The 24,271-nt window shown below is 28.1% G+C and overlaps 1 protein-coding gene across 6 annotated transcripts in view; it reads left to right on the top strand.

Moving 5' to 3' along the window:
* Positions 1-24,012, top strand: part of LOC113365921 (calcium-binding protein E63-1-like) — a 397,148-nt gene extending 373,136 nt beyond the window's left edge. For 4 of the 6 annotated variants that reach the window (XM_026607467.1, XM_026607463.1, XM_026607466.1 and 1 more), the window contains 4 exons: positions 6,901-7,044; positions 16,962-17,106; positions 21,985-22,133; positions 23,812-24,010. In XM_026607467.1, coding sequence (XP_026463252.1) covers positions 6,901-7,044; positions 16,962-17,106; positions 21,985-22,133; positions 23,812-23,834 — 461 coding nt within the window. In that variant the 3' untranslated portion in view covers positions 23,835-24,010. Of the gene's footprint in view, positions 1-6,900; positions 7,045-16,961; positions 17,107-21,984; positions 22,134-23,811 lie in introns of all 6 variants that reach the window. The other 2 variants (XM_026607464.1, XM_026607465.1) reach the window with 2 other exon arrangements.
* Positions 24,013-24,271: the final 259 nt, after the last annotated feature.

Genomic DNA, 24,271 nt, shown 5'->3' with positions numbered 1-24,271 from the left:
TTTGTAATAGCATTTGGATCAATTTTGCCAATTAATTGTTCTTGCCAAAACTTGAAGAAAAGAATTCTTAAAACACTGTAATTAGCATATGTTTTTCATTTATAACCAATCACCATCAGTATTTCACATATACGTCTATAACTAATCTAATAAATTTTGCCTCAACTCCTGAATAAATTAGCATCATAAAAACCCAAATTTTCCTTCTCGACCAAGAAGCTTAAGTTGCTCAAGATCGTGACCGAGTCCCTGAAGCATTAGCTTTAATTAAATTTTCCGTATAAATTCTGTTTATCCGTCGTACCTTGATAGGAAAGAAAGTTTGACCTGTCGATGAATAAATAATCGAGGGGCATAAATCTACCGAATGGGGTTATAAATCCGGTCAACAATAGCTCATGGCACGCGATGGTGCGCCACATGCGCCACATCGCGCGAAACGATTCTATGGATATCTTTCATCAGGGATTTCTACTGATTGATTTAATATGGACTGTATTAGCAAATTGGATAGAATTATACGATACGTTTCATGACCTACGACATTTGATACACGAGTCATGACTAATAATAATGCCTCTGCTCTTGCACGACAATAGCGTTAGATGATCATCAAAGCCGAATTATGGCGGAGATTTAGATGTAGCCTTCAAAATGGGATGAATTTATTCGATTTTTAAAAACTGACTTTCTGGGACTAAAAATAAGACCGCAATTGAAGAGCTCCAAGAAGTTTTAGCTAAGAATCGCGTGAACGATTTTAAGGATTTTTAGACTCCCCCTTCCCCTTGGTAATACATGGGGAACATTATTTGAAATTACTCCTCCTCTCCCTACAAATATCACGTGCATTTTTAGTAACTAGAAAAAGGCGTGAAATCTTTGATTTTTTTTTTTGAAAAAATTCGGATTTTTTTTAAATTGAGGTAAAAAAACAAATATACGTGATATCTTACTAGACCCTGCATAATATTTTCTGTTTTTTTGTTAAAACCCTCTTCTCCCTTTAAAGCTCACGTGATTAATGGATGCTTCCACAGGTATATAAATTACTATTTAAAACATTGTAAGCCTTTAAACATAATAATATAAGATAATAAATAAGAGATCTTAAGCACCTCGAAAAAAATTGAAATTACAATTTAGATTACTGTTTTATTTATTTTAAATATTAGAATAGAAAAATGTCAAATGCTTTATACTTTTTCAAACACTATTGTGCCATATTTCAGTCACATTTTTTTAGTTCCACTGATGAGAATATGGCGAAACGTATGAATTTTCTAATAAATTTTCAAAAAAAAAAATTAAAAAATATTAAATATATATCATAAACTCCTCCTCAGATTTTTATATTTCAGAAAAAAATCAATATCTTAAAAAACGTAGTTACTTGACCTAAAACTAAACCATAAGATCGTTTACCTAAAAGACCATTAGTCGTTTAGAACTTTTTGATTGCCTTAAATTATTAAAATCCGGAATAAGTCAATTTAATTTATTAAAAAACCCTGAAGGTTCAAAAAATATCTTATATTTCTGATGAGCAATGTTATTTCTTTGGGGAACCTTGAAACATTTTGCAACTTTTTTTTCACTATCACAAATTGGTCCTACAATTTGGTCGCAGTTGGTAGTCCGGATAATCGCGAATCCGTTTAACTGAGGTTCGGATAGACGAGTTTTCACTATAGTACTACTATAACATATACTACTATAACTAATTATTGAGTTTCTTTCTTTTAAATAAGGTATAAATGTTATTAAACTACATTGCATATTGCTTTTGCTATTAACAAATAAAATGACTAATAAGTTGAAAGTAAAATTATTTGTTGTAAATTAATCTAAATTCAAATTACCATGTCAAACGCAACTTCATATTAGTTATTGAAAGTTATGCAATTTCGATTAGGAAGTTTTATTAAAGCACGTGTGCATCAAGGCGCTCGTAAAATTTTCAATCATATTCAATTTTCAGGCCGCATGAATTATATACTGTTTATTGATACATAAACCAATACAAGTAATAGTATTAGATATTTATAGCAAATTAACATTATTAGTTATTCATAACCTGCAATATGGTTTATCGAACTATGCATCGTAATTTCCTCTAATTAAGCTGTCAATTTCATACCATAACGCGTGCATTATAATTTCGTTAGAATATTTTAATAATTTTCGCTTTGGCGCGCAAAATTAAACCCGCGGAATTAATAATAATATTCAGAGATCACATATTTTGATTAAGTTTAGAATTCTGCATTTTCGGATACATTTTAACCTTCGGAAGGTTACAGGTGTATTTTTAACTTCCCGTAGGGCAAGTTATAGTAATCGCAAAAAAATCAAAAATGAAATTTTCTATATATCTTCACGTTTCAGAGGTTTCTGAACATTTTGGCATACCTTAGAAAAAATGGATGTATGTGTGTGTGTGTGTATGTATGTACGTGTGTGTATGTATGTGCGGATACAAATTTTCGTCGACGATTTCGGGAACACGGATCAACCGATTTGAATAATTCAAACAACATTCTATTTGTATTGATAAGGAGACGTGCTGATTAGTTTTTGGTGAAGGCAGGTCTAGCCGTTCCGAAGATACGGGGCAAAAAGTGCCGAAAACGGTAACTCAGTTTTTAAGAGAACGGAACGTCCGATTTGAATAATTCAAAAAACGTTTCACTTGTATTGACAAGATGATCATCTTGTAGAATCGAAATTTTCATGAAGGTAGGTCTAACGGTTTCGGATATATGGAGGAAAAAGTAAAAAAATGAGCCATTAGGCGGTCAAAAATGATCATTAGACATATGCACATCAAATTATCAGATATTTTATAGAGATTTTAACAATAAGTATAAATTTTGTTTACATTCCTATGGGTTTCGTACCAATGCTTATGCGTTAGACAGCGACGCGGCGCTTACGCGCTTTATATTTTGTCCCTCCTTTATAAATGTTCTTCATTTAATTCTTTTATTTTTACAGTTTTATTTCTATAACCTCTAAAATATCAAACATATGGCTGGGGTAAAAGGGAGCACCAAGATCTTTATACTGACGAGGTGTAAACCACAAAAAACTAGTAAGCCTTTTTACCGGATCTTTAAGTCTTTTATCTCTGAACAACATTTATAATAAATAAATATTATTAACTTCTCAAATATACATTTGACATAAAGTTGCCTGTATGTACCAGAATATGAATTTTTGGATACAACATTATTTCTTGATCACTTAAATTTAAAAGATTTAAACCAGAAGAGGACACGATAAACGAAAGAGTTATATTACTTTGTTAATTCAATTTTTATCCTGTTATAAGTCTGTTAATAAAGAAAACATAGCTCGTATTTCTATTTTTATTATTATAGCAACAGCACTATTTATAGCAGAGGACACGTTCCTGTGCAATTGCACGTGCATCAGAAAAAGAACTAGCAAAAAATAGTGCACCGCGGGTTTAAAAAGCTAAAACAACAAGAATCGGAATCATATTTAAAAATAAATACAAATAAAATATATTGATTGAAAATAAGAAAGATTAAATGTACGGAATTATATTTAAGTATTTAATACTAGTTTCTATAAAAAATAAATCTTCATATCTATTCTGCAGTCAACTATTTCTACAAACTCACGATGCATGGGGTTTATACATTCATGAACAAATAAACGAAATATCAATATTGGAATATCGGCTTTTCATCAAATAATATATAACTGAATATTACTAGAGAGAGATTCATAACATTGATTCAATTTCTACGAATTTATAGTTCAGCATTTATTGGGCATCCGATATTAATTATTGAGCAAATGGGGTTGTTAATGATAAAGTGTACACAGAGCATATAATACTTTACAAAATATGTACAAAAGCTGCTATAAATCTACCTGGTAAGTAATTCAGTTGAAGGCTTTAGTTAATTAATAACAAAATTCAGGACTTAATTTGATCTTAGATATAAGACATGTAGTATATAAATATATGTATTTGGGATCATTTGGTTTAATTAGCGGGTTGTAAACTGAATTATCCCGGTACTATAAAAATTGAATAAGACTAATAATTATTTTGCGATATATTATAATATATTGATTCCTACTTATATGCCACTTCTTTCATTACGTAGAACTTTCATTACATTAGACTTCAACTTAAATTTAGGTTTATAGTGTAAAAATATTGACTACACTCTAAATAATTATATTTTTGGTATACAAAATTCAAGCAACATTTATATATGTATATATATATATATATATATATATATATATATAATAATAATATAATTTAAAAAAAATGTGTATATTATTCGAAAAATCGCTCATTCGACATCTGTTACAGGTAATTTCGTAATTACAGCCCTATTATTGATTATATAGTCGAATCGTACGAATTAAGTTTAAGAAGATTTCTAAATATCATACGCGTACATTAAGAGCCAAATTATAATATAATATGTTTAAATATATATTATATAAATATAAATATGTTTTTTTAAGTATTATTGAATTTTAAATATTTATATATTATAAAGATTGTTAACAAGAATGAAGATAAACACAGTTTCATGTATCCACATAAATGCAATATATATAGATGAAAAAAAATTGAACATTGGTTAATGGTATTAATTAAAAATCAATGATGTATTGAATTAGGTATTGAATTTACGAATTTGCAATTTTGAACCAAGTTTTAATCATTGTTTTGTTCAATCGTCAAAATTTCTGTTTCAAACATTAGAATCTTGTTAAGTGTTTCAAAACCTTTCGTGTACATAGGTTCAATTTGACTTTGAGCATTTATATTGTGAAAACCAAACCGATTTATATCTATACAAATAACACATATTGTACCAACAACTACCTAACTATGATCGGTAAAACTCCCAGCTAATTCATCATTACAGAAATGTGTTTTTTTCTGTTTTTCAAAAATCTGACTGTTTTTTTTACCCCATAAAAGGGGTAAATTAGGACTGTTGGCAAACATGTTCAAAGTTTCATTTAAATTTTAAAGGGATTTTACAAAATAATTACTACATTATTTAACCAATGCACAATATAAGTTTTATGGGTGGATTTTTTTACACAGATAAAACTGTAAATACTATTGATCTGGTATTTTGTCAGAAATATTCAACGCAAGAATTGAAATAACTATTTATTTAACTTATCTCTTGTAAAATAGCTTTTTTTATTCTCAACTAACATAATTTACTTTTTTGTTTGATGTTTTTCATTTTTTACACCTTGACCAGGGTAAAAGTTTAGTTGGTCCTATTTACCCAACCCAGGTGTATGTTTTTATAAAGTTTATAGAAAAAATGGTTGAATCTAACTTGAAATTAACAAACATTTTATAAAACAATTAAATAACCTATTCTTAAAAAATATATTCTGGTTTTGCAAACTAAGCAACAAAAAACTAACAATAAGCAAGTTATATAAGCATTTCAGTAATTCATGTATACATATTTGACTCATAGAACAAGAATTATTATAAAAATATAAAAACGACTTTTCGCAAGATCATAATATTATAAGATATTGATTAACACCTTGAAATCTATCATCATATAAGGTTTTATCAAAATCCTGAAAAAATAAAACAACGAATTACCAAAAACTGATCAATACGATTCCCATATGATATCTATATGTTTCCAATAGATGAGTTATACGTTTTACAAAATTACTAAATTAAAGTATGTTATAATATATCACAACTGTAAAGAACAACCTTTAGAGTGTTTTCTAATAGCAATCTATAAAATAAAAACTAACAAAACAATTACTAAATATATTCACATAATGGAAAGCTGTATATTTCTTTTTTGCTGAATGGAGGCTTGAACTTTAACCGAAACAAGGATTTTTTAATTCTGTATAAAAATGTTAATTACTTTTAATGTAGAAGAGTATATGCGTATATATATATATATATATATATATATATATATATATATATATATATATATATATATATGATTACTCGAATATTTATCTCTGTATACATTTCAACATTTGAATTCATGACACTTTTAATATAAATGCTAATTTCAGTATTTATATTGGAAGCTGCCGTAATAAGTTTCTTCGGTTAGAATAACAAGATGTTGATATTTCACATCTTAATTATTCTACAAAACTTAATTTAATATAAATATTTTATTTCATTTTAATTATGTTGTACAACAAAATCATACTGTTAAATGCTCTATGAACAACTATTATTAGATCACTTCTTACAAACTAGTTTAATTATATTATTAAAACTTTATCTGGAAAACTAGACGCATTTCATTTTCTACTTTCTGTGGTAGAAAGTATATAAAATTATATTATAAGAAAAGTATTGAATCAAAATATAGAATTTTAAAAATAAGTTCTCTTTTTCTTGTTGTTTAATGCTTCATCAGTTATTTGTTTAGCTCTAGTTTAACGTTCACTATTATTTCAATTGAATATTAACAAGTTGTTTTTGGTATTATAGTTGAAATCTATTTTTTCGGCAATGCTGAGAAAATATCTATATTTTCTTCTTTAATGTAAATGTATATTACAGAATTACCTAAAAAAACTATTTTCACTTGGTATAATATTTGAGTTTCATAATCTCAACTGAGAATTTGATATCACTACAGCTTGGTATGCTGTAAAAAATATACAATTATGTTTGATAAATTTTGAAATTTTTGTATCTAAATTTATTCTTAAGCTTCAGCATCAGCATTATATACATTATTTTTGAGAAACAAATGTGAAAACACATTAATTTATAGATGAGAATAAGATAAATAAAAAAAATTATAAATCATTAATGATGTTTATATATAAAGTATATTTTTTCAATAATATTTAACTAATTTTTTTTTTTAGATCTTCGCACTGCATTCGGGTTGCTGGATCGCAACCAGGATGGACATGTAACGGCTTCAGAGTTGCAATTTATGTTAAGAAATCTAGGAATCCACGTGAGGGATGAACTTATTCAAGATCTGATGAAAGACGCTAGTCAGTCTGGTGAGTGTTTGATAGAATAAATAGATAGATAATGAATATAAATGATGTTGAGTTTTTAGACATTTTAAACATGAACACTTAATTCAAATTGAAAAAAAATTCAAGTTACAGAATTGTATAGAATCTATTTTTAAAGTTCTTTTCAGACTCCTGAATATGACCGATATACTTCCTGAAAGGCGTTTTTTTGTTAACTCTTGGTTTTTCATTATCAATTATTTTCAAACCATTTCAATAATTTTTCAAAGCTTATCAAAAAAAAATTGGTTCTATATTGCTGAATGCTTTATTGCTTATTTTCGAAACGCATAAACCATAATATTCCAGCTTTTATACGAAAATTCAAATACAATATGATAACTCAAGCATTAACAATAAATTATAAATTCATAAGTTAATTAATTGCTTTTAAATATTATACTGCATATTTATAATTTAAATATATTTATTGTCATTATATTTATTTTTATTGTTTACCATTGTTATTAACTTCCCGAAGGAGAAGTTTGTTTTCATCAAAAAATCCGTTTGGCTAATTTTATGTTTTCTCGACGTTTCAAGCCATTCTGAATCGAATGAGCCCAAATTTGAAGAAAAGTATGTATGTGTGTGTGGACAATTTTTTATATCAAATCGACGTTTACTCAAAAACCTTTAAACCGATTTCAAAAATTCAAAAGCCATTCGATGTATCTCGAGGACTATCGTTTTTGGCCGAACCATTTCATAGTACTTAAGAGAAAATTAAAAAATCTTTGTCGCTTTCGACTAGTTGTTTTTTTTTTAATTCAATATTGCCTGATGCTTTTTCAACTTCTCGAAGAAGTTTAATTTACGCCAGAAAATCCAATATCTTAATTTTATGTTTTCATGATTTTTCAATTTATTGTGAATTTAATAGGAAAACGTGTGTATTTCGATGATTTCTTAAAAATTGGTTAGACCGGTTCGAAAAAATTTGATAAAACTCCATAAAATTTCACATTAATAAGTTTTGCAAGACATAATGATTAATGAAGTATATTAATTTGTATAATTGGCAGATAAGTTCAAAAACTTGCGTCAAAGGCGCCAAAAATGCTGAGCCGATTTTGAATATAATAATAATGCATTAACTTTGACAGATAAACTTTGCTTTATTATATTAAGTACTATCGTCGTAAAAAACATATTATAAAATTATTATAAAAAAGTGATTTAGCATTATAAAGCTCAGGAATTCTAAAAGCTTAGGTTACGAAATTGATATGAAATTATAGAACAATTTGGAATTTGCATTGAGTAGTTTGTAATGAAATAACAATTAGAAACAAAATTCAATCAAATTTCGCCTTAGTTTTGCTAAATATCATTCTTTATCGATTAAGACAATTATATATATTGATTAAGACGAAGTTCATGATACTTACAACTAATTCACCTGGTTTTGTGTAACATAATTATTTAGGCAAAATAAGTATATGTTTAGTAATATATACATACTTACTTTTATTTTATGAGACAGTGTGAGTGCACAATATATATTTTCTTTTATTTTATTAATTCTACCAAAACAATCATACCAGAACCACTAAGTTTTAATAAAACAGTTGTTATATAAATTTAAGTAAAGATTATATCAATGATAGAAAGAAGAAATAATTAATTCTATTTATATTTAGCTTTACCAAAATAGTTTCTCAAGAAGCATTTTATAAATACAATTTCCAATAATAGTTTTAAATTACTCGCTTCATTATCATTTTATTTTTAAATTATCCGAAATAAAAATCGTATTGCGACGAATTCAAAATAACATTATTTCCACAATAGCACATGAAAATAGAAAAATGACGAATGTATACAATATCTCATGGAAAATGTAACCGTATCTCTTTTGCATATAGTTACATTTTCCATTTACTTTTAGGAATATCAAATAACTTCATATGCACAATGCACTTCTTTATACTCAGTTTATTCGTTTTATTTTATATGTCAGTCCTTTATAATGCATACGTGCCATATATATTCTTGCAAAATATTTTATATTTGATGTTTTGTGTTTCTGATGATGTTATATTTAGAGAAAAATACGAAGATGCAGAGAACGTTTGATTTATGTCTAATTTAAATTGCAATTCGAGCGTTTTGATTATTGCGCATTATTTTCTCAGAATAATTGGCAGATTAATAAAGAAAATGCAATCTGATGGAATATATTTTAATTTTTATAAAATATTTAAAAACTTGATATTAGTAAATTTTAATTTTAAAACTAGTTATTAATAGCTTACTTATTATGTATTTAATAGTTTTGATATTAATTGGGTTTTTTTATTTAAATCATAAAGTTATTTTGAATCAGAAAAATCTACTTTATATGTCTATAAAATTTTTCCAAAAATTATATTTTATAATTTTTTGCAATTTAGTTTTTCTATTATTTTGACTAACTAATTGTAAGAAGGATTTTAATGTGAACTTCAAAGTTTTAGAGACAAAGTTGATTAACCAACTAATAACTTATTTATTCGTTAATTGGCCTGATAAGCAAGTACATTAGCCATAATTAATTAGTTATAAAGACAAGTACGAAATAATAACAGGTAATGCATTTTCACAAAATGAAATTCCTGTAATTATAAAGATACAGTACAAAAATAATATTTTATTCAACGAACTTATCATGTCCCACTTTTTGCTTTGAAAAAATGTCTCATTGATTGATTGATCACATTGTGTCATAAATATAATTCGACTGTGACTTTTTCCATCACAGTGTCTTAATTTATGTATTATGACAACGAGTATTGTATTTTATTTTGTTTCAAATAATAAACTAAGACGTGTTAAAAATTGTAGTATTAAACACTTTTTTTATTCAATGTGCTTTTATATAAAATATTGATGAAAAGCTTTTCATTATTCCATCGTTAAAGAATATTTATACCTTGCAATTAGTTTGGGCTAGACATGATTAAAAATAATTTTATTTTAAATTACATCACATCAAAATATTAGTATTTTTCTAAATTTTAGCTTAGCTCATTTAAGCTTAGTCCAAATCCATCAGGTTTACTTTATAAAATTTGTACTTTTCTGAAAGTTTTCTGATAGCAGTTTTTTTACATAAATTTCTACTAAACGAGTATTCTTTAAATTCGTGGATGCAAAAATTACATAGAAACAAAAGTACTAGACCAAAATAAGAACTTGTTACAGAATAGTATATTCTATTTTAGAGAAAGTATATGTAGTTGAATTATATATGTATATATACATGGTAGTGCGAGGCACAAAGGTCCAATTTGGCGTTAAGTAATTATACTATCTAACCTAAATGAAGTACATCACAACACATAACACATAAACTATAGTACTATGTTCAGTGAAATTCTGAATTATTTCCTAATTATAGAAATATATTTTTTTAACTATTTTTCTAAAATTTGTCATGTGTCATTCTTTACATCTTGACAAGGTAAGTTTTCAGTTGGTCCTTGCTACTTATCCGACACACATGTAAGCTTTTGTAAAAGTTATATTAGAAAAAACTGTTGAATCTAACTTAAAAATAATAATACAACTTATGAAACATCAAAATAATGTTTACTTAAAAATTATATTACGGTTTCGTAAATTAAACAATAGTGCTCACAACCAAAAAACTAACAACAAAAGAAAATACTTTTGTTATGGATTTTCAAAATTACCATTTTTATTCTGATAGCAAAGTCGTAAGATCCAAGGTGATGGCTGATTATACATCTTTTGCGCTCTACTTTCAAATATTGTTGTTAAAAATTTCCTAACGTTGGTTATTCGTGACATATGACAACATATGTTGAGCTTTTTACCCGCTCCACCGTACTGCAATATTTTTAACAAAATAACACATACTAAACAAATAAAAACATTCTTTTAGTTTTGATAATTTATCACAATATGTTTGAACATCGAACAAAGCAATTTTCAGTAATATAACAAAAATGTGCTTTTAAAAAAACAAAAAATATAATACCAAAGCATTTTTATTCATTGAAATTAATGTCATAAACCTATTAAATCTGGAATACTAAATTTTTGATTTCAATCAGAAGATTCAAGTTTGCTACCTGCTTTGGGCAGCCTGATATCAAGCAGTGGTGACATCGGTTTTTACAAGTAAAAATAGCCCTTATTCGACAAGCCAATTAATTTATCTCTATTACCGAAATTATAATAATATAAAAATATAATATAATAATGGGACAACAGTTTGGCGGTCATCTATAAAAACCGACGTAGTTTAGTTTTATTTTTATAACATTTTTTATTTCATTTCAAATTTCGATACATTATATAGACATTGTGACTTACAAAGTATGTACATCTATCGAATTGATAACAATACATTAAATTAAAATATGTTTGTATATTCTATACGCATAACACCTATATATATATTCAAAATTTCAAAATAAACTAAATTTAAATCTTGGTAAAAAAAATATCAACAAAAAACCAACTTTTTATAATATTAAGAACAAACACGAACACAAAAGACGTAGTTAAGTTAAATCAGCTTATAGTATCCTTCAGTTCTGAGTGCTGTTCAAATAATATACAAAAAGAATAATATGTAAAAAATAAGACTAATTATATAATAATATTGTCAATAACTTCGTGTTATAAATAGGCAAGTAATTGAACTCGTACTTGAACTGTATTAAACTCGCATATAATATATTCGAGTTCAACCTTAATTCAATACAAATTGAACCGCGAGCGTTATCTGCGAACATTAGTAACGCTGATCAATATTTATTACCTCATAAATAATTTCATGCTATCAGGCGACTTTGTCACATGGCGACTTGGCAACTTACAGTATCAGGTACTAAATAAACAAAATATGTTCACTCAGTATAATAGCCAAGCCAACATAGAGCAAATCGAAGCCAATTTTTTCAGGTGACAATGTAAATAAATTGATTTCATGCCAGTTGGACTCATGTGAGAAATTGGGTTTCGTACTAGGATATTCGATGTAGTTTATTTGAACAGTTTTTTTAAATCGGAAATAGTTTTAGCATCACTCATGACAAATTATAAATAGGATTTGAGTTATATTTAAGATTTTCTTAACTGTGCGTTGGTATTTAAATGGTAAAATATTTTGTTCTATTGCTTCATGAAATATGCATTTGAATCTGTGAAGATTATATGATAATGTGAAATTCTAAGGACTTATGTGTTTTTCTTAGTGGAAAATATTTTTTTCAGCACAAAATCTATGCAAAGCCTATGGAATTTGAATAATATCCACCATAAAAATTAACATTTATTTTTTAATAATTTGTACAACGGCAATCAACATTAACACAGAGTAACCCTAATAAAAAAATTCAATTTTGCTTCAAGATTATATATTCGATGTAGTTAATTTGAACAGTTTTTTTAACACTAGAAAGACGGACGAATTGAGTATACCTACATTGCCTGAAAACAGTCAAAATGACTGCGTCGTGAAAAAAATAAATAATGCGTTTAGAAATTTGTTTAAAATTAATTTTTATTATTTCATGTACTATTTACATTTATACAAATTATCTATGAGTGCTAAAAATAAAAAAATAGTTCATCTGACAAAAAAGTTCATTATTTTTAAAATTATGCAAATATAATTTGAGATCTTTTTATGAGTACATTTTCCGCAAATATGTTTGTTGCAAATTTGACACGTATTATTAGTTTTATTATTATTACAAAGTCTTATTTGGCAAAATTTTCTTTTATTACTACTGGTATGTGCATGATGTCTGTGGGTCATCATTTTCCTTTGATTTTTTTTGTGTTGATGTCGTGTAGTCCGCGGAAAGCTGTTCTGCCAATTCAAACAAAAACTGTTCTCTAAGGATTTGTTTCTTCGGATTTTTATTCCTGTCGCTTCTTTGTAAAGAATCCAGGCATTTATCGCAGCCAAATCCAAAATATTGAAAAATATTTGCAGGGGTCATCTACGTGAACTACGTGGGATTTCACGGTATATTTTCTTTACCTTTAATCTGTCATGTCTTCTTTGCTGACCATAAGTAAGTCAATTTCAAATTTTTTGCCTCATAGGCCCCACAAGCATATAAAATTCCAATAAATGCATTCCAATAATATTTCCTGTAACGATGTTGTCCAATCGTACACCAAAATTTGACTGCCCTCTTCTTCTGTGCACTGTTTTATGTGTTTGATAATATAATTATCTATTATCAACGAAAATGCACTGACAAGATCACCTGTAATAATATTCTTTTTTGAAAAGCTCGTTGGCCCTTTCACACCCTTGAAAACACAGATGATGACTTTCCTGGAGTACCACCTTCGGCAATTTTTGTCCATACAGTACCATCGAGAGCTGTTTCTGTTCCTTGAATTCTTTTGTGGCGATATCAAGCAGGCTGGTTTTGATTTGGTAAAAACAATCGGACATGTCATGTATATTTTTGATATCGAAATATTTTTACAGTTAATAAATTTATATTTTTTTATTATGTTGGGAGTTTCTAATTTAATATATTATCATAATCATTACAACTCCCACATTATAAAAAAATATAAATTTATTAACTGTTTTTATTTTTATAGTTAATAAATTTATATTTTTTTTTTATTGTTGGGAGTTTCTAATTAAATATATTATCATAATCATTACAACTCTCACATTGGTGACTCACGACGATGGAGATGATGACAAAAAAAAAGGAGTTTTATTTTTCGAGGATTTGAGAAAAATTGATTTTGACGCAGCATCATAATCACTGGTCTTCAGTGACGACCTATAAGGTATGTCCAGTCCAATCCATCATAGTTAACGCACTTACTATCTGGATCAGACTTCCGAGGTTACTCATTTGGTATACCCAGACCTCAGTGTCTATTGCTGACAGTAAAAATAATTTGGAGCCTGAACTTTTCATTGGAATGCAATTCAACCTCTCTTTCTCTGCTAACTCAACAAATCATCTTATAATGCTACCTCCCATTATCGGTGACAACGACGAATCAAAACAAAATTTGACATAATTTATTGGATTCCACAATTCTGGACTCTTATGTCAATGAAACCAATGATCCTGATTTGGATAAAGAGCCAACTTCTTTCTCTGATCGGAACTCATCAGATACGAATGCAACGCTTGCAGAAATGGAAACTGTACCCATAAATTATGCATTCTAAACATTAAGTTATTCTGATATAACTAATACCCATTAGATCGAGAATATTATGCAGAATATGGAGTTGATGGCAGGTCAAATCACCACATACGGTGGATCTGCTGACGAAACATGGAAATTTGTAATTGACCAGTATTACAACACTGGTCTGCTATAATCTGCTTTCCCACCACATTTTTATAACGTGTTTCCCTGTATTTTTTTTTAAACTGTGAGATCAACACTGGGCAGGGAGTGTGTGGCGATATCAAGCAGGCTGGTTTTGATTTGGTAAAAACAATCGGACATGTCATGTATATTTTTGATATCGAAATATTTTTACAGTTAATAAATTTATATTTTTTTATTATGTTGGGAGTTTCTAATTTAATATATTATCATAATCATTACAACTCCCACACTTTCATCAGTTTCTGGGCCACTTAGCACCCTCCTGCATACACTTTCATTTTCATCAATAGTTATCACCTTCATCGCTACCCTCAGAATTAGATGATTCACGTTGAATATAATCCAATTCATCATCAAATGATTGTGCCCAATTTTCTGCATTTGATTCTATGTCGGAACACTCTTTACTTTGCAATAATTCACTTCTCTTCGACATTTTATTTATAAGTTCTAAAAAATCAACTGAACAACGCGTTATACTGAAAGTTACTACGCGAAAAAGACCGGTCTAATGTCAATACTTACCAAAATTCGGTTATTTTTATATAAAAAATGCATTATCGCATATTGGAGATGAATGCACGCGAGATAACTATTTGCAATACAATAACAAAGCCGTTTGTAATATAAAATTTCTAGAGCAGTCAAAATGACTGTGTTCCGTCCATGCAGGCATAACATGTAAGAATATTGAAAATAAAAGTGAGATAAGGCAAATAATACGATTTATCTACGCATTTATATGTTGTATAAAAAGTCACAAAATTTCACGAAGCTGCGACTTCAAATACATAGTTATTTTTATGTTTGAAAATGGAAAACAGTCAAAATGACTGCGTCCGTCTTTCTAGTGTTAATATCGGAAATAGTTTCAGCATCACTCGCATGACAAATTATAAATAGAATTTGAGTTATATTTAAGATTTTACTTAACTGTGCGTTGGTATTTAAATGATAAATATTTTGTTCTAATGCTTCATAAAATATGCATTTAAATCTGTGAAGAGTATATGATAATAAGGAATTTTAAGGACATATGTATTTCTCTTACCGGAAAATATACTTCTTAGCAGAAAATTTATCTAAGGCCAATAGAATGTGAATAAATTCACCATAAATATGAGGATTTATTTTTTAATAATTCATTCAACGACAATCAACATAATAACCCAAATGAGAATATTCAATTTTGCTTCAAGATTTTATAACTTTAATAGCTATGATCTTTTATAACCTTACAATAATTTATAATGTAATATTATATAAATTATAATAAAAATTTTATATTTTCTGATTAATAAAATGGTTAATCATATTAAATGTTTAGATTTTTTCTCAAAACCATCAAATAGAGATTAATATATGCAAATATATGGCAAAATCTTCCATATGTAATTACTTGCTAGGTTAGAAATATTGCATTTTAACTTACCGAAGGAGAAGTTTATGTTTTCATCAAAAAATCCGATTCGCTAATTTTGTGTTTTCTCGACGTTTCAAGCCATTCTGAATCGAATGAGACCAAATTTGGAAACAGTATGTGTGTGTATGTGTGTGAACAGATTTTTTGCCGTAAATCGACGTTTTCTCAAAAAAGACTGGACCGATTTCAAAAATTTAAATGCCATTTGATGTATCTCGATGAGGACTATCCTTTGTCAGGTTTGTGCGACGATCTGCTAAGCCGTTTCTTTGTCATTTGGAAAAAAGTGTTAAACCGTTCGTTCACATTTAAGCTCATACTACCGAATCGATTTTAAAAAATCAAAAACTCTTCGAAAGATATTAGTTGGGAATGATACTGATTAGTTTTAGGTGAAAAATTGAAAATCTACCGAGCCGTTTCCTTGTAATTAACTGTTGAGAAAAAAAATAAAGCCGATTTTTATGATACTTTTTGATATTATATATCATGATCTTATACAAATTATTAATTTTAAAAATTCATTAAAGTTTAAGAAAATGAAAAGCTTTTTTGACGTTTGTTAAAATATAAATTATACGAGACTTGGAATCACGATAAAGTACTTGGTCTTAATGAACATACTAAACCATTAAAGTTCTACGAAAACTGGTTCAAATATAAAAATTGTTGATTTCTGAAAACTTGCTTTTAGAAAATACTCCGAGTTAACGTGTTCGTTTGTTTACAATTATGTGTAATTAATCCACTCGAAATACTTTTAATCACTCATAAATTAATTTATTTTTTATTGATTAAGTCGATTATTTTCACATATCGGGAAGTTCATGTAACTTGCCTCAAGGCAAAATACCAATACCAACTAGTTTTGGAATGCTATGGTCATAAAATAAATTCTATAAATTATTTTTATGAGAATATTAAACCTAATTTATTTGCAATTTATTTTAACATAATTTGTTAACAATTCTCCAAGTTTTAACCTAATTTGTTAAAAATTAGATTTTATTCAATTTTTATTATTCTAAAATATTTTTTATGATAAATTTTTTATATAATTATTTAAAATGTGCTGGTATTAATGCTAATATATACAAAATCATTTATGGTAGTATTTTAACATATTTAGGTAGCGGATTAATAGACGAGACCGAGTTTTTACAATGGATCGCAAAGATTCAGGCAGTTCAGGCAATGCAAGGCGGAACCCAAAGACAAGGCGGCGATTCAGACTCCAACGATGATGTCAATAAAGATCTACGATCTGCCTTCAAGTAAGTAAATTTATATATACATATATATATATATATATATATATATATATATATTATATATATATATATATATATATATAATTCATATAATATATTATATGATCTATGGTTTGCGTCCGCAATGTATAGTTCCACAGTTCCAGCTAAGAAAAATCATATACTATTCTTTTATATTGAGCAGATTAAGTATAAAAATATCACTAAAGTTTCTTAACCCACATCATTGTTTTATAATTAGCAATTTTGGCTTTTGACGCAAAAATAGTATTTATTTAAGTAATTTCAATAAAGCACATTGATAAAACTCTCTTATTCTCTGTGTGTTTCGCTATGTAAAGTACTTCAAAGACTTCAACTTGTTCTCTTAGTTTGACAGAAAGATGTTGATAGAAAGTTTTATAGAACTTGATAGGAACTATGCCATCGTTTCATTGATTTTATTTCTATAATAAAAGAATCGAATTGAGTTTTTTCAAATATCTTGAGGTAATATCATTTTAGTCAAGGCAAACTCATATTGAGTCTAATTAAGATACTGTTTTGATTATTGAATTATTGTATTGTAAATTCAATTCCAAGCACCAGATATTTTCCAGACCTTTGTTCTTGTTAGTACTATTGAAAACATTTTCAATAACTTAGGAAGGAGCGTTCTATTATAAAAACTACTAATAAAAATAGTTGCACATTAATTTTTATTTGGTGCTCGCCCGTTTATAAGCGTTTAAGAGCAACGGGACTTGTTTCAGAGGTCCCGGGTTCGATACCCTCTTTGAGCAGCCTGTTGTCAGGCAGCAGTGACAACGATTTTCACTTGGAAATATAGATAGTAATATGTTTCCAAGTGAAAATAGCACTCACCCGGCATTGTTGCACCAATAAAAATACTTGCCCTATTACAGAAATTGTAATAATAATATATCATAAAGATATATAAATGATAACTGATTGGGTTGCCATCTGTCGAACAGACTAGTATTAAGTCAAATCAGCACAACAGCTTATAGGAATATTGGGTTCTGATTGCTGTTCAAAAATAATTAAAAAAAAATAAAAAATCATTTGTATCCCTAAAGCTATCAATAAATATCAAATAACATACTATGAATATAATTTTAGAGTCAGAATAATATAAAAATGTAAAAGATAGTATGGTCATTAACAATTAAGTGGTAGAGCTTTGACATTGCACCATAAAATTCGGAGGTCATATTTTGCGGTTCTTTCGACCTGACATCAATTTTCACTGCTTTGCGAGGAAACTAAAATTTGTAAAAACCAACTTGATGAAATTTTAAAAACAGATCCATATATATTTTCAAGTAAACTTGTCCCTTCTTGGAACTACTATGAAAAGAAGTATAACATGATAAAATTTCAATATAGTGAATTGAATAAAATTGAATATCCTACGCTACAGGATGGAGTTGCAGTTTCACTCAGCACACCTGCTTTCGGAAAAAGAACCTATGGAAAAAATTAAATTTGTCCATACTAACAGAATAAATATACATGTATAATATAAAACTGGAAGGAAAATGGTTAGAACGATTAGACTTGAATTAGCCTGATGTCATGGAGTAGTGGCATCACTTTTTATTTAGAAATATAGATAGCAATATGTTTCCAAGTAAACATAGTCGTTGTCCGGCATTGCTGCATCAATAAAACAATTAGAGGTGTGATAACTGTTTGAGTTGCCATTATTAAAAAGATACATAGTATTAAGTAATTCATACAACGGTTTATAGATACCCTTAAGTTCTGATTTCTGCTCATATAATTAAAAGAAAATTAAAACCAATATCAGTATTACATAAACAAATTTTGTTGCTACGCTTTTTGATCTTATTGGTATCAGGTACTCCGTTTGTTTTATATATCTAAGCTTTGATTTAATTTACCCGTCTACACTGGACTTTGTTTTGGCTGCTCGTTCCGAGCAATTATCTGTGTGAATTACAACCGATAAAGAACTCTTAATAGAATTGGGTTACGAAGAAATGTTGGAAATCAGTTGAACGGCCTGCTCTGGTGTCCTGATGTAAAATATGATGGCTATTTTCGTAACTCGAAATCTCAGCGACAAAGTAATTCTTGCGTTTAGGTCTTCGCGTTTATTACCGCAGAGGATCACCAATCAGAACCCGGTTGATGTAAATAGAAAATGAGAGCTCCGTTGGCATAATGTTTTGGCTCGAACGTGCCCGACTTTTATTGTCGTTAGTGTTTTTATTAACATTATTGCTTTAGTCTTTTTAGATTGTGATAAATTAATTGGTTTATTTTACAAAATTGTGGAAGCAGCACAGGGGGAGACTGGGTACGGTTCTGCCACTTTTTTTTGAACAGCTATAATTTTGTTAATTTATCAGTTAGCTGGGAGAAAAGTAAATTAAATGATTATTTGATCATTTGTCTACGTGGAAATACTGTCCTTCAATACAATGGATTAGTCATATAATCAAATAGTACAAGAAATGGGCGAGTGTCACAACTGTTCCTGGGGGTGTGGTTGGTTGTCACACAGGCATAAAAATAGGTTAAAAACTATAGATATACACCAAAATGGTTTATAACGAATTTTATTGTTGTTAATAATATGTAACTGAACACAACATGAACATTTAAACAATAAAGCTTATATGAATAAAATATAGCAAATATAATAGATAAAAAGTCATATTTTTTTAAACAACGTTAACAAGAATTCTTTGAAAAATCTTTTTTTATGTATTGAATTTTTTTTTTCCTTTTTCTTTCGTATTTTGTCTTAGTAAAGTTAGATTGTTTTCATCTGTTCAATCTTCACGTGAAAAGGACAAGAAATACATATCACAACCGTACACACATAATTTGTCACAACCGTACTCAACGCACAATTTCGGAGACAAATCATCATTATGACTGAGCTAAATTAGCTAAGCAAAAACTAATTACTGGTAAATATCTACTAATGTTCAAATTATAGCAAAATAGCAAACAAATTGGCCGATTCCTACACAATTAACAGTTGTTATTAAACAATTTGAACATATACCTACTTTTGGCTCTTGCAAAGCAATTCGGTCTATAGATCACATTAATGTAATGTAAGGCACTGTCCAAAAACAATAATGTAAACTTGTTAGAACAATCTTACTAGGGACCCTATCTCAAAATCAGTATCGTTTACCTGTTATGATGACTGCCACTACCGTGCCCTGGCATAACCGTACCCAGTCTCCCCTACACAATACACTTTTATAATATTACTTTTAAGACGATATGTTTCATAACTTTTTCTTCAATAATAGTTATAAATTATTATTATAATAATAATTTAAAATAAAATAAATAAATATATTTATTTCATGACACTCCTAGAAATGAACTTGAATATATGAATGGGCGTGATTGTGCACTTATTTAACATTGCATATATTACAATACATATATTACAAGTTCGTTTAGAAAATAGCAATTTAAAATGATATTGATTAGTTATGTAGTGAAAAAGCAAAATTAAAATAAGCAGTTGAAAATTTGGAAATTCTTTAAAAATAAAGAGTAAATCACAATTTTTATTGCTTATAACTCGATTATCTACATGTATCGCGAAAATCATACGACTTGCTTTAAGTCAAAACACCACTTGTTTTTTGTTTGTCTCTATATATTATCATTAGACGGTTTCATTATATTATCATCAGACGGGTAGTTTAATATTGGACCTACTTCCAGTGGTGTTGTGCTAATATTTTTTTACCGGAACGCTAAAATTAACAAAACAGGTTCAAAAACTAATAGTTTTTATAAAGTATTCCAAATAGAATTATGTTCAGGATCTTGTAATTGAATTTTTCTTCATTTATTTTCATAAATGAAAGATTTGCTAGATTTTCAATTAATATTCTATTTATTTGTCCATTTAAAATAATATTTACATTACTGAATCCGTGCTCACCCTATGCCGAACTGCAAGGTACAATATTGGTTTGAATCGAATTAAGATTTCAATATATTTAGGAATTACTTTGCCTCCAGTATCAATATAATCTCTGAACGCATTGAAAAATCGAATCCGTGATGTTAAATTTACCCTTTCGACTCGGATGCCGCCACTCCGGCGGCAAATTTTACATAAATATGGGAATTCGCGAGTGGAAAGTGTTAAATCTGGTGTATAATGATTGAATTTCATTTTCTCCATAGCCAATTTCTATATCTGCTGATCACAATGTCAGATCTAATACTCGAAATTCACTCATCAAATCATTTTCTGTATATAACGATTATTTTAAAAAAAAATCCGTAACGCGTTCTGGCCCAAAAATAATTTGCCGGAACAACGTTCCGCACACCACCGCTGGCAGTGGTCCATTGCCTACTAATTGCTGATTTGATTACATTATTATTTTATTATTATCATTTAATGTTTCAAGGCAATTATTATAGGTATACTAATCAAAAATAAAATATGTAACTATAACGAGCTAAAATTAAGATAGTTTCTATCGGTAGACATTACGCTAAAATTAACAAAACCGGTTCAAAAACTAATGGTTTTTATGAAAGATTTCAAATAGGATTATGTTCAGGATCTTGTATCCGAATTTTTCTTCATTTCTTTTTATAAATGAAAGATTTACAATTTTAACGGGAAAGCCTGCAAAAAAACTAATTTATAATTAATAGTGTTCTAATTTTAAGATTTCAATTGCGTTATAAACTTGTGTGAGGTCTTAATCATATTGTACTCACATACTATTTTACCACTTATATATTTGCTCATATTTCCGAAGTCAAAGGCGTTCTATATTTAGAAGCAGACATTTTTAATTTTCATTAAATCTGTCCGATCAATTTTGTCTGAGATCGGCGATTTTTCTTTATTAGGGTGTTCGACCGAGATGGTAATGGATACATTTCCCGAGACGAATTGCGAACCGCCATGGAGATGATCGGCGAAAATGTCACGGAGCAGCAGGTCACCGAGTTGATGACGTTGGCCGATACGGACAAGGATGGACGCATCAACTTCGAAGGTAATTTGTATTCATTTGTAGATAATATATATATATATATATATATATATATATATATATATATATATATATAGTACCCCTGCTATATTTTGGCTGAAATTTCTAAATTACCAACATCAGTTACCATGAGAAGTAAGATTTTCGTAAAGTTTCTTCTAATATTTTTCACTCAATTTTAAGCATTTTACGGCAATAATTGGATTTGGAATTTTTTCCCTTACTATAATGTTCATTTATATTTTTTTTTTCAATCATTTATGCATAATTAAAAGGTAGACTTCGAATGGGAATAGTTTTTTGCATAGTTTTATTGTCAATCAAAATAAATATATAGGGAATAGTTTTAAAGTCAAATTTTGGAGACCTTTCAGCTTGGGTGGTATCTGTGCCAAATTCTTTGCTCGTTTTATGAATACGAAAAAATGCATCTATTAATATAATATTATAAAGATTTTTTACTAATTGGAAGATCACAAGTGGGTACAGCCTATAACGGTTTTTATTTTATAAATAGGTTCCATCGTCATTTTTAACACTAAAAGACTTTATACTTTCTTACATTCGCTACTTTTTAACCCTTTCCACTCGCTAATTCCGGAATTATTATGTATTTTGCCGCCGAAGCGGCGGCATCCGAGGAATTATTTTTATATTAGATGAGAATTATTATTTTATATTAGATGTCATTTTAATAATTAAATTCGACTTGGTAACTAATAACCAAGAAAAGTTGATCTCAGATTGAATGTTATGTAGTTTTTTATTAGTAAGTACAACTTCAACGTTTACCTTTCACGGCAATTGTTTGTCTCATCATCCCTATAAATGAATATATGAAAAAGTTAATAAAATATGATCAAATTGTTTTCTGTAGATGATAAATAGCACTACATGATGTGTGCTAGCAAAAAAGATCTGTCGTGTGTAAAAGATATATAACACTAATATGTGATAAGTGCCAGCAAAAAAGTTCGTTTTACTCCAATGACTAGTTGTGTAAAATAAAAAAGGTAGAGTTTAAGCATTCTGATCAGGTGGAACATATTAAAAACTTTGACACCGATATATAAACATTGAACACAGTTACAAGAAAGGTAAAACGTTGTCCACAAATTCAATTGTACGGATTGTGACTGTTCGTATATCGGCCAGACTTGACAAAATCTAGAAAAGACTTCTATTAAATAAGATAAATTACAATCTAATAGCTAAATCACAAGTTAGAACTTTAAAATATTATTTCAAAAAACAAAATCAGTATAATTATTAATTTTGAACAAATTTGCAATAGATGCATAGCTTAATCAATGTACATAGATTATGAAAAATGCGGTAAAAATTAAAAACAGAATATAATATACTTATATGTTATTTAATATGCTAGTGATTCATACATTTTACTACAACTATAGTTGATTATGGCAAATTTAAATGAGAAATAGAATAAACTTTTTGTAAGAATGAGAAAATTTCATACCGTTAGTTCTGAAAAATAAAATTAATGTTATGATAAGTATGTATTATATCTTCTGAGTTATAACAATCGGTTTTTACATGAATGAAAGTTATTATTATTACATTATTATAATATAATTTTGGATCGGTTAAATATTTGTCTTCAATTATCTGCTTTTAGTTTCATCTAGAAATAATACTAACGATATTTTATTCTTTTCAGAGTTTGCGAGACTATTTTCATAAATACAAGATGGTGTGATACTTATATAAGGTTGTATTATATTTAAAAATGTAAAAATGTACATTATCGAATGTATTGTCAATAAATATTATATTATATATCATAAATCATTTAGAATAAAATTGCAATAATAACGACGATAATTTATATACTGTTATTAAAATTCTTAGAATACGCGATGTATTAGTAGAAATAAAACGCTTGTTGTAAATTGTTCGAAATAATACGAACATATTTAAAAAAATCATTTTGATCAAATCGCTCATAAATCTGAATAAAAATCATCAATTTCTAAAAGTAACCATTTTTGCTTGCAAGTTTGATGTTAGTTGTACATTTGTCATCATTGACGAAAAATCTGCAATTCAATCGTACCTGTACTGTATCTATTCTATTCTTTTTAAGTTTGTGTAAAAATCAACTACTTTTACTCTAAGAG

The sequence above is a fragment of the Ctenocephalides felis genome, unplaced genomic scaffold (genome assembly GCF_003426905.1).
Source record: "Ctenocephalides felis isolate EL2017-DRISC unplaced genomic scaffold, ASM342690v1 CF-g0.4_SCAFFOLD_01170, whole genome shotgun sequence".
Lineage (NCBI taxonomy): Eukaryota > Metazoa > Arthropoda > Insecta > Siphonaptera > Pulicidae > Ctenocephalides > Ctenocephalides felis.
This window is presented reverse-complemented; position numbering and strand designations above follow the sequence as displayed.